Source organism: Mizuhopecten yessoensis, unplaced genomic scaffold (genome assembly GCF_002113885.1).
Source record: "Mizuhopecten yessoensis strain PY_sf001 unplaced genomic scaffold, ASM211388v2 scaffold371, whole genome shotgun sequence".
Classification (NCBI taxonomy): domain Eukaryota; kingdom Metazoa; phylum Mollusca; class Bivalvia; order Pectinida; family Pectinidae; genus Mizuhopecten; species Mizuhopecten yessoensis.
In genome coordinates, this window is record NW_018403513.1 from 140,894 (window position 1) to 152,934 (window position 12,041).

Below are 12,041 nucleotides of genomic sequence, written 5' to 3' on the forward strand. Positions count from 1 at the left end.
GGGGCGGATACAGGATTTTTTGAACGGGGTGGGGCGCGCTCCCGGTAAAAGTGTTCGCCGAGCGCAGCGAGGTTGACCGCCGCAGGCGTTGCGGGCGGCCGCAGGCCGGCTAACGAGGGCCGTATAGGCCGGAGCCGGGTGGAGAGCACGTGAGGGGGGCATGGATGCCCCCTTCTCGTAAGGGGGGTACGGGGGGGTCTCCCCCTGATTTTTTTGAATATGTAGATGGCCGGAGGTTGCATTTCAGCACTTTTCCATCATAAAATCAACAAATTATCTGGCCTCAGATTGGTGTATATTACCTTGTAAAGTCTCTTTTTTTTCAGTTTTGATGTGATGTTTTTTAAGCATCTTGGCACACTTCCGTATATTCATGACTACCACACAGTTGCGTAATTCCTTTGAATGTTATTGCTGAATGCACTTCTAATCTACTTTAATTTACCTCTATAAAAAAAATGGATTAATTTTCGTTATTGAAAATCGCTATATCTATTGGTCATTACAAAAAACTATTGGTTGAACAATTTTCGTTTTTGAAAGCATTTCACGACTTTGGAAGCCGTTAAAAAACGAGACATCAAAAGAAACTCGATTTCGTTGTTTTTTAAATCCTTATGAAACTGGTACATTATTATACTGAAGTGGAAATTCGTACAAAAATAAGTGTGATAATATCATAAATTTAACAGAGGTTTGAGAAATGCAAATCAACATTAAGGAGAGTCTCAAAATTAAAGCAGTTGTCTTCAAGTTCAAGTACTTTTAAACTTAACTTGAGGCTTACGGTTCATCGGTTCAAAATACAACATAACATATATACAGTAACACAAGAGTACAGCATATACTATTAATATGATCACCCTACTTTTGATACAATCAATAATATAACCATACAAAGTCCATATGCACCCAAACCCACTCATGAGCGCAAATATTGCATAGGTACGGCGCCAGTTGGGTGACGGGGTGGGGTGGGGTGCTACGGGGGAAGGGTCACGCGCCCCTCCTTCCCCATCCTGAGTTACCCACAGGCACCGGATGGGTGAGTCACTCAATCATGGTGGGGAAGGGGTGCGCACCTGATTATGGAGTGGGTGAGGTGCGGAAAGGGAGGGGCGCAACCACCTGACCATCGAGTTCAAGGAGGGAGGCGGATAGGGGGCGGGAGACCGGGGGCTAGGGAAGGAGGTTTCCGGGAGTTAGGGCGGGAACCGGGAGTTAGGGGCGGGAACCATGAGTTAGGGNTTTTAATCCAAATTATATTATCAATATTTTTCTCATACAAATTATTATTGCCATTTATTAGCGCTATTTATTTATGTATATATATAATATATAAAGATCGATTTTCCAAACGGGGGGGCGCACGCCCGGCGCGCCGGGCCTAGATCCGCCCTTGTCATGGACAGGTTGTGTGACGACATTCCATGTCCTGGATAAGTTTACGTTGTTGCTACATCACTTAAGACATTATTCCATTGTGCGATATGTTTGTTATCACAACCTCAGTTCTCGCTCAGAGAACTTGACATTACTTGGATCTGACCTAATATTACATACAGGGTGTCGTCGATAACACAGAAAACGCTTACCGTTCTGGAACACCTTGCTTTATTTTCCTTTTTCCTTGTAATTTATTAAGGGTCTTCTTGCATACATTTCCTCTGTTCACATTTTGTCTTAGCTTTCTTGATTTGATGTGCGAATTATGAGTTTGTTAACAATCCCCCTTTTTAGATTTATTTTAAGGGGGGGGGGGGGGGGGGGGTAGGTCTTTTGTGAAACACTAGTTCCTAACCTATTTAATTATCGTTTATATATAGTTTCATCGACGTATTAAGCGATATTCTGGGTTGCATGCATAGACCAACACAGTATATACTGACGGAAGTACAAATTGGTTTTAGGCATTCACACTCTTGTATCACTCAACTTCTCATGGCAGTTAATGGTCTTGCTATGTTGGAATCTTCTAAGGCATCTAACAAGACTAGCGCCTTCCGTCAAAACTTTGCAGCACTAGGAACGTTGTCAATGGCTTGACAATTGACGTTTTGAATAGGAGAACGCAGATAATGGTAGACGCCAATAGTTAAATTTGGAAATGTTACTTCATGGGTTCCAAAAAGATCCTCGTTTGCATCTGTCATTTTTATCTTCTTCTATGACTTCGTAGACAACATACAGTCATATGAGTCTTCATGCTGACAACTAACTATCTATAGCTAGCTAGATATATCCACAGACAATGCCATGTCCGTCGCCTTGCAACAAAACTTTGACTGGACGTAACCCACGGCATGCACCGAGGAAGCTTTCATCTGAGACGTACAACACCTTAGTCAGACCTGTTTTGGCTACGTTTACATACAATCTACCACCAGTCTAGTTAACATTATTATTACCGACTGGGAGTATTCGGAGCAGAGAAGGAAGGAATGGGTTACAACATTCAACAAGATGGCCAACGACATCAGTATCCCTACAACCCATCCCGTTTCATGTTCTACACAAGCTAGAATGACAAAAACTCATCCCATCTAACTTTATCCCACGACCGACGCATCCTAGTACTCATGTGTAGCACAGGGAACAACTTACTAGGATGAATAGCTTAGTAGGGTCATTGAATCATCTGTGGACATTTCCAAGGGTTGTCTGCTGTCATCTTCCAGTAGACGGATTCGTATGGTTTATCCGGGGTTTTACCAGGACATGTGCATAGCCGCTGAATGCCATTTATATCATCGTAAGTGATATCTGCTTTAAATATTGCCCAGTTGATTGTGGTCATGGGAAACGAGGCATCATGGAACAAGAAGTGCTGCGACTTTACGCGGTAAAAACCAAGAGGGAGGACTGATACATATTGCAACCTGAACAGAATAGCAGGTATCTCTGGAGAACGTTAAAGAGGTAGTGAACACATACAGGTCTTACTTTCATTCGCTTTGCACAATGCAACGACAGGTCAAGATAGGACAGCTATTGCACACTATGTAGAACTAACAACTTGGATGTCATGAATGGAGGATGGAAAGTGCATCTGGACGGTAGAAAATCTCACCTTTGGGAATGCACACCAATATATATACATAGCAGTGTAATTATAACACAGCATAATACAGAGCGGTTCACCGTTGAGCTGGTTGATCGGACATCAAATGCAAGTGATTTGGACGTTTTTACTTGACCTGGCTGTCGATAATGTTGGAGATCGGCCAGTCTGGGGTGATGTCGGTACACCCAAATCCATAAAAATACTGAATCATATATATGTTGCTCTGTGATGACCATGGTGCACCCTTGGAATAATCACGGACTAATCTAATTCCGTGGAATAATTTATGGAAGGTTTTTGACATAGAGGCCACGATCCTTTAATAGCGAGGTAAAACTTAAGGATGGTAAACTAATTATACAAATGGTATATTTCAACTCTTGTTTTGATCAGTATGATGTAAACACAGAATTTCGTTTTAGTTTTTTGTTTTTGTTTTGTTTTTGTTTTAAATGATTCTTATTAATTTGTATAAGCTAAAATTCTGTTACTGTGGAATCTTTTGCCTTTATGATAGTCTTTTTTAGTCATTTTTGATATTGCAGACATCATCTTTTGAATTGCTTCTACCGAAGGATGAAATGCCCTTTTCAAAGAACGGATTTTTGAGACATGCTGCATGTAATCTAATGAGCCTCACTTTATTTACTTGACTTGCAGGATTACATATATGTAAGTAAGATTTCAGTGATTACATGTTGATGTGAAGAAATAGTTGTCGAACTATCAGGGCGATTTCAGAATAAACTTCTTCGAACACGCCTCTTTAATCATATTTCCGGAAAAAATATCGTTTTATATATTAGTCTGACCTGTTCGGAATCGTTTATCCGTGTATTTATTAATCGTGTCCGAAGAGTTCCGTATTGCTCAGCAGAAGATGGCGGTGTGTGTTGCTGTCATTGCCAAGGAGGTATATGTTTATTGTGCTGTATAGATCATATTGAGATTAAATAGTTATCGTTTGTGAGACACACGTGTCAGGACCGTATGCTGATGTTTCACAATACATTATATTCACAATGCTTTGAAATTTCAAGTAGTAAATAACTGTCCACACCTCCAGTGCAGGCTGAGGTGCTGGACACACTGACACTAGGCCTACTGTAATATGACAGATATTATATTACTATTAGTGTGTCTAGCACCTGTGAACACATTACTATGATGGGTAGAATTATATAGTTTATAGCCTACAAATCATATTAGTGTGCCCAGTGTTAAAATCCAAATTTTCCAACAATTTAAAATCTGTACAGGTGAGAATCTATGGTCTACAGTAGGGATTGCTATGAATAATTTTCGATGATTGTTTGAGAAAAAAGAGAACTAATTGTTTTGATGTTTACTGAAATATGTCTTTGTCAGATGAATGTGGGGGCAACTTTTACTCAGGTGTCTTCTTTTTCTTGTACATGTACAGGAATGTAGAATATGTAAACTTATTAATTATCTTATATTTCAGAACTACCCGCTGTATATTAAGACAATACCCACAGATAATGAGTTGAAGTTTCAATACACAGTCCACACTTCCTTAGATGTTGTGGAGGAGAAGATTTCTTCTGTCGGAAAGAACACCAATGACTTGAGGGAGCTGTACCTGGGACTTCTCTACCCAACTGAAGACTACAAAGTGTATCCTTTTATGAGTTAGTGACGTGGCTCACACATTCATTTCTGTTTAAGGAATGAGGATCTGAAGGGTTTTAAGTTATGTATCATAAAGATATAAATGCATATATGTGTTAAGATGTGAAATGGATTATTTAACTAAAGTTAGAAATCATTCATTATTTTTTTTTTACTGTGGTCCGTAGTACACATGGTTCCAGGCCTTGCCAGATTTGCTCCTTTGCCTTTTAAAACAAATTCATCTAGGGTTGATTTTTCATCTTGTTTTTAAAAATGATACATGTAAACAAGTTTTGTCTCATGAGTTATTATCTTATTATTTTCGATTGCAAAGATAAAATTGCTATGAAATTTCCTGTTTTACAGTGGAAAGCTTTATGAAAGCTTCCAGAATAGCACTAACACATCTTTGAAAAAAAATCAGAGAAACCAGAATTTAATCAACAATATTCATGTTCAAAATTTAAAATATAAATCCAGACAAATAGATATGAATGGTACACTGCCTTAACTTCCAAACAGATATGGGTATGTTACCAATACTAAGGTGAAGTTTGTCATTGTGGTGGAGTCGTCTAATACCAGTCTGAGAGACAACGAGATCAGAGGGGTAAGTCATCAGGTGAACTGTCTAAACTTACTGCCTTAGATGTGCAGGTTCCCAGAAAGAGTAGGCCTGCTGTGTCCCAGTGGATGACTGTACAAGGCTACTGATATGGGACTCCCTGCAGATGTGGATTTTTTTTCTGTGTTCTATACTACCTAAGACAGCAAAATAAGAGTTGCACTAATATTGCAACAGTCAGGGTTTTTATCTTTTGAATTTCTACCTTCATATTTTACCTTCTGCATCTCTTCTTGCACCATGTTTTTCCCATTTTCTACCAATCATTCCCGCTTTCTGTACTACCTAGGACACCAAACTACCTGGTACCTGGTAGATGAATTACACTAATATTGCAACAGTCAGAATATTTATCTTTTGCATTTCTACTCTTTTTTTTTATAAAGTTCCTTCTGTGCCTGTTGTTACAACCATGTTTTTTTCATTTTCTACCAATCAATCCTTCATGACATTATTATGTCTCCCATTCAAATAAAGGGAGACATATTGTATTAGTACTGGTTCTTCTAATCCCAATTTGTCCGGGCTATAACTTTTAAACCGTTAAAGATATCTTGATGAAACCTGAGGTATGCATGCATCACCCACAGAAGGTGTGCGGTGCACTGGAATTACAAATGTAGATTACTGTGACCTTCACCTCAAGGTCAAAGGTTAAAATAGTGCAACATTTTCAGTAAATTCTTGTCTGGCCAATACATTTTAAACCGTTTAAAGATATCTTGATCAAACTTGAAGGATACCTGTATCACCCAGAGAAGGTGTGCAGTGCACTATAATTAGGTTTTATGCCCCACTATATACAGAGTTATGGCCTTTTGTTTATTTGTAATACCAAAGTTTGTCCACGGCATAACTTCTAAACCATTAAAGATATCTTAATCAAACTTGAAATATACCTGCATCACTCACAAAAGGTGTGCAGTGCACTGGAACTTAGTCTCGTGCCCCACTTTATACAGAGTTGTGGCCCTTTGTTTATTTTTGATACCGAGTTTGTCCAGAGCATAAGTTCCATGTTATTTCACCTACGTTGACCAAACTTACCATATATTTATATATCTTGGGAAGGTGTAATCTTTCGCACTAAATCAGGTTTTATGCCCCACTGTATACAGAGTTATAGCCCTTTGTTTATTTTTAATACCGAAGTTTGTCCACAGCATAACTTCCATGTTATTTCACCTACGTTGACCAAACATGCTATAGTTTTAATGTATCTTGGGAAGTAGGAGTGTCGCATTCTAAATTCAGGTCTCGTGCCCCAATATTTAAAGAGATATGGCCCTTTGTTAATTTTTTATATCGAAGTTTGTCTATTGGCTTTTAAGGGGAGACATGTTTTTGTTCACAAAAACAGGTTTCTAGTTTTTTTTTGATTGTTGAGTCTGACTGATACAATTCTATGCCAGGAATTTCTTAGAGGAATATTTGAACCCAAGAAATATTTTGAATTTTTTTCAGATGTTCCGCAAACTGCACAATGGCTATGTTGACATGCTTTGTAATCCTTTCTACACTCCAGGGGAGAACATAACCTCCAGGTAAGTGTTCCTGTATTAGCTGTAGTTAATGTGCAAGGGAAGGTGGATCAAAATGAATATTCAAGGTTAATCATGCTCTGTTCACCTCCCCTCTCTTCTGAATTTGTCAAGGTCAGACATCTGGTATTCTCTTTCCTCTCTAAGGTAATGCATATCTCATTCCCCATTCCCCCATTGTTGTGGATCAGTGAAAGCAAAACATATCCACATTCCCCACTCTGTTCTCCCGTTACCCACTCCTTTCTTTAGAATAGGTTGTAATGGTGTCTTTGTTGTGGAGAAATTACCGAAACAAATTAGCCACATGTACATTTATGATACCCATGAACTACCTGGTAACCACATTTATATTGTATTGACAACGCCTGATTTATAAATACCTGGTACAGTAATCACATTTTTGTAACAATCTGCACAGTCTGTTACCATGAATAGTATTTCTTGTTTTGCAGGTTGTTTGACAATACAGTGCTATCCATGATGCAACAGGACTGAGGTGAACTTTTGGGTGATATTTATCTACACATCGTGAGGAAGAGGGAAGGAGAGGAATGATACTGAATGCGGAGGAAAGAAGAAGAGACTGAAAGTGAACAAGAGCATTAGAGACATTTGAGAGAGAGACAGTGAGAGAGAGAGACAGTGAGAGAAACAGACAGAGATAGAAAAGGAGTAGATGAGACTAGAATGAACAAAAGTATGAGAATGAGAGGAAGAAAGTAAAAATAGTGACGAATAAGTGATTATGACAGAGAGAAAATAAGTTAGAGGTGGAAAAATGAATTTAGAACAATGGAGATAGGCAAGTGAACCTGTAAGAAAGAAGAGTGATTATATGTTGATAGTACCATTTCCATTCCATCAAGGAGAGTTGAATTATTTGTTCAGTTGAAATGTCATGCTATGTTCTCTGTAATATCAGGTCAGAAGTTAGGACACTTAACGGCTTGACTATGTACAGTTTTTATCTAATGAAGTTAATTATTCAGGAACAGTCAATTTGGTTGAAGATTTTTACCTCTTCTGATGTTTAGAAAAGCTTATCATTTTGAACTAAAGCCATCATTGCAATATACAATGTACCTGGTGAGCTGATTTCAGTCTGTTCGTAGATATTCGAGACTTCACAGCTAACTTTATTTAACAGATTTGACCAAAATCAACATTTAGTCAACCAGTAAGAAAGAAAAAATACACTAGTATATAGTAAATCTGACACTCAAACAATAAAACGCTACCTGTAAGTGTTTATAAGATGAAGATGTTTGATTGCCTTTCTGTGTTGAATGTATTATGATTGTATTGTAATGCTGATATGATTTGTGCAATATTAAAATATTATTACCATATTTCAGACTTGTTTTGGCACAGATATTTTGTACTTGAAAAAACCCCACTTCAAGTGAAAGTTTATCTAATCCTTAACTCATTCACCCCTGAAGACACATTTGAACTCTTCCTATTCATAGGTTGGAATAGTTCATTATGAAATTTCGGGGGTGAATGAGTAAAAAAACAACTTTAATGAAGATTTTATGTTTTTAAAAATGTTAATGTCAAGTGTACATTGAAACTGCTGAGTAATAGCGACAAATTTGGTCCATCCTCGATCCATACAATACATTATAAACATGAAGTTTGTGTCCATCATAGCATCCTTGCTCATCTTGTAACAAGTACCCCAGTGAACTTGTGTGGTGGGGTATCCCCAAAACTGATGTGTAGAATTCAACCAAATTTTGGAGCTACTATCAAATGGACCATTGTGATCAAAAGTCGTACAGATATAGGGCAGACACTACTGTGTGCTGAGGGATGAGTTGGGCTCATAAGCTCATATTGTAACAAGTACCGGAGTGAACTTGTGTGGTGGGGCATCTCCAAAACTAATGTGTAGAATTCAACCAGTTGGGCTCATAAGCTAATTTGCATTAAATGACAGCCCCCATAATACTGAATAATTTTCAACCAAATTGTAATGGCAGTATGCTTGGCCCATAGCAATCAAAAGTTAAAAGGAATAAAGGATCCGAGTGGTCGGTTAAAAAGAGTCAAATTGGCTAGTTTGCTTTAATTGACATCTACTTGCAGAAATTAATGGACATATTTAAACCAAATAGTTGTGGCAGAATAGTAATAATAAACTTTATTTCATGAGGATTGAAAACCTGTTTAGCTCATGCTTTTCCTTCACAGGGTCCTCTTGTAAGTGAAAAATGGTAAGTGTTAAGATACAAGATTGGTAACAAAATAATGCATAAGATTTATGATACATTTATCATAGATACATATTTAAAATAATCACAGAATGCACAAAAGTTCATGCAAATAGGAGCAACATTAATACTAATATAGTGAAGTGTAAAGATTGACAGTTATACGCTATTAAAGCATTATGGCATTGGAAAAAAATAAAAATAATGGTGTGTTCATAGTTCAAATAATTGCGTAAGTGCCTCTTTTTGAACATCGAAAAAGACATTTCATTTGGAAGTTTGTTCCATTCTCGACTGTAAGATAAAAACAACTCTTTTGAATAATACGTTTTTTTGTGTGTTTTGGAACTCATTCATTTAACTGGATCATGCCTAGTAGAACGTTGAAGAACATTTCCAGCCAAAATAAAATATTTGGAAAGAAAATGTGGTACCATTACATTGATGCATTTATCAGTCATAATTGACTTTTCGAAATTTAAAATATTTTTGAATTAGCAACCATTTCAAAATTCTGAACATTTCTAATGAAGGAGCATCATAATTATGATACATCTAAAATCAATCTCGCTGCTCGCTTTTGAGCTTTTGATAATCTGTCTGGAGAAGCACCAGACCAGACTGTGTTAGAATACCCTAGGTACAGGAAATTGGGGAAAATACAAGCCTTCTTACCTGGGACACAGTTTTGCCCCTTAGTTCAAGATTGAAGCTTTCATTTAGTCTGCCAGGTTTCTACTTAGTAGTAGTAACTAACATACATTTTTAAAATAAAGTTTTATTTACATTTATTGACGTCTTGTTTTCATTAAACCACGTGTCAACATCATAAAGTACAATGTAGTTTACATGGAATATCAGATATGGTTGACCCAGAGTTCAATAAAGTTGAGTCATAAGCTTATATATATGTCTGTTTCAGATTCATGGTGTAATAGCAAATCATGACTACTTTTGCAGAAAAGTAATGTTTGCGACAGACTTGCCACAATTAAATCAGAATGCCAGCTTTTTGTTGCTAGTGGCAACCTTCTGGCAATCAGTTCTAAATTGCTTCAAACTTGCGACACACACATGTTTGCCAGAAAATTGCTATTTCTGCTGGACTAGAGTTCTGATCTGTAATCGCTTAGTGTTTTTAATTCAAATTATGGAAATCAAGATCAATCCGAATAGCCTGTTGAGCTTAGTTGGGTGGTGGAGGATAGTATCCTGACTATGTGGGTGGAGGATAGTAACCTGACTATGTGGGTGAAGGATAGTATCCTGACTATGTGGGTGCAGGATAGTATCCTGACTATGTGGGTGCAGGATAGTATCCTGACTATGTGGGTGGAGTATAGTATCCTGACTATTTGGGTGAAGGATAGTATCCTGACTATGTGGGGGGAGGATAGTATCCTGACTATGTGGGAGGAGGATAGTATCCTGACTATGTGGGAGGAGGATAGTATCCTGACTATGTGGGAGGAGGATAGTATCCTGACTATGTGGGGGAAGGATAGTATCCTGACTATGTGGGTGAAGGATAATATCCTGACTATGTGGGTGGAGGATTGTATCCTGACTATGTGGGTGAAGGATAATATCCTGACTATGTGGGTGGAGGATAGAATCCTGACTATGTGGGTGAAGGATAATATCCTGACTATGTGGGTGGAGGATTGTATCCTGACTATGTGGGTGAAGGATAGTATCCTGACTATGTGGGGGGAGGATAGTATCCTGACTATGTGGGAGGAGGATAGTATCCTGACTATGTGGGGGGAGGATAGTATCCTGACTATGTGGGAGGAGGATAGTATCCTGACTATGTGGGTGGAAGATAGCATCCTGACTATGTGGGTGGAGGATATTATCCTGACTATGTGGGTGAAGGATAATATCCTGACTATGTGGGTGGAGGATTGTATCCTGACTATGTGGGTGAAGGATAATATCCTGACTATGTGGGTGGAGGATTGTATCCTGACTATGTGGGTGAAGGATAGTATCCTGATTATGTGGGTGAAGGATAGTATCCTGATTATGTGGGTGAAGGATAGTATCCTGACTGTGTGGGTGAAGGATAGTATCCTGACTATGTGGGTGAAGGATAATATCCTGACTATGTGGGTGGAGGATTGTATCCTGACTATGTGGGTGAAGGATAGTATCCTGATTATGTGGGTGAAGGATAGTATCCTGACTATGTGGGTGAAGGATAGTATCCTGACTGTGTGGGTGAAGGATAGTATCCTGACTATGTGGGTGAAGGATAGTATCCTGACTATGTGGGTGGAGGAAAGTATCCTGAATATGTGTAACTTGTGACAAATTATGTATTTAAGTAAGAGCAGGAATTACCAGTATACTTTCATAGCACATCTGTTTGTACAGCTATTTTAAAATGATTCTTTTTATTGTATTATTACCATGTGAAACAGCAAGGGCATCATTGCTCTGGATATTGAGGTCAGTTAAAATGTGTATGTATGGTATACTGCGAAACAAAGACTGAATACTTCTATTATGAACAAAAACATAAAGAGCTTGAATACATTGTAGTATACAAAATATAAGAGAGAACTATTTGAAAAATTCAAATTTGTATTTGTTTGTATAAACATACATTAGGGTAATGTCATCCTGATATGACATGAAATTAAGGTTAGCTTGGAGACCATTCCGAGATACGAGGGGGAAAAGTGGGGGACCAAAATCACAAATGGACGCTATTTTACAAAACGTATTTTCGTCATCCTTTTTAGCCCTTTTATTCATACGTAATAACTATGTTTTTTGGTACACCGACGAGATATCTGACCAGAATAAAAACAAATGTATGTGAATGCTTACTTTTTTTATATATCTGAAAGTCGGAGGTATGTTTAAATAAAAGTGTGACTTTGTGCTAAAAACGCTGTACTTATGAATTATGAATAAAAGTGTTAAAAAGTAAAAATCTCTCCCCCCCC

At 37.9% G+C, this 12,041-nt stretch overlaps 1 protein-coding gene across 1 annotated transcript; it reads left to right on the forward strand.

Moving 5' to 3' along the window:
• The first annotated feature begins 3,906 nt into the window (after positions 1-3,906).
• LOC110447022 (trafficking protein particle complex subunit 2-like protein) lies at positions 3,907-8,217 on the forward strand. Its single transcript, XM_021492427.1, has 5 exons — positions 3,907-3,977; positions 4,530-4,702; positions 5,222-5,309; positions 6,789-6,868; positions 7,321-8,217. Exons 1-5 carry the CDS (start codon positions 3,945-3,947, stop codon positions 7,361-7,363), a joined length of 417 nt encoding a protein of 138 aa, XP_021348102.1. The 5' UTR covers positions 3,907-3,944; the 3' UTR covers positions 7,364-8,217.
• Positions 8,218-12,041: the final 3,824 nt, after the last annotated feature.

Excerpts from the sequence above, each read along its gene's own strand:
- LOC110447022 (XM_021492427.1), top strand. The coding sequence starts at position 3,945 with ATGGCGGTGTGTGTTGCTGTCATTGCCAAGGAG. Across the intron at positions 3,978-4,529 it reads TTGCTGTCATTGCCAAGGAG|AACTACCCGCTGTATATTAA; the intron begins GTATATGTTTAT and ends CTTATATTTCAG. Across the intron at positions 4,703-5,221 it reads CCAACTGAAGACTACAAAGT|ATATGGGTATGTTACCAATA; the intron begins GTATCCTTTTAT and ends ACTTCCAAACAG.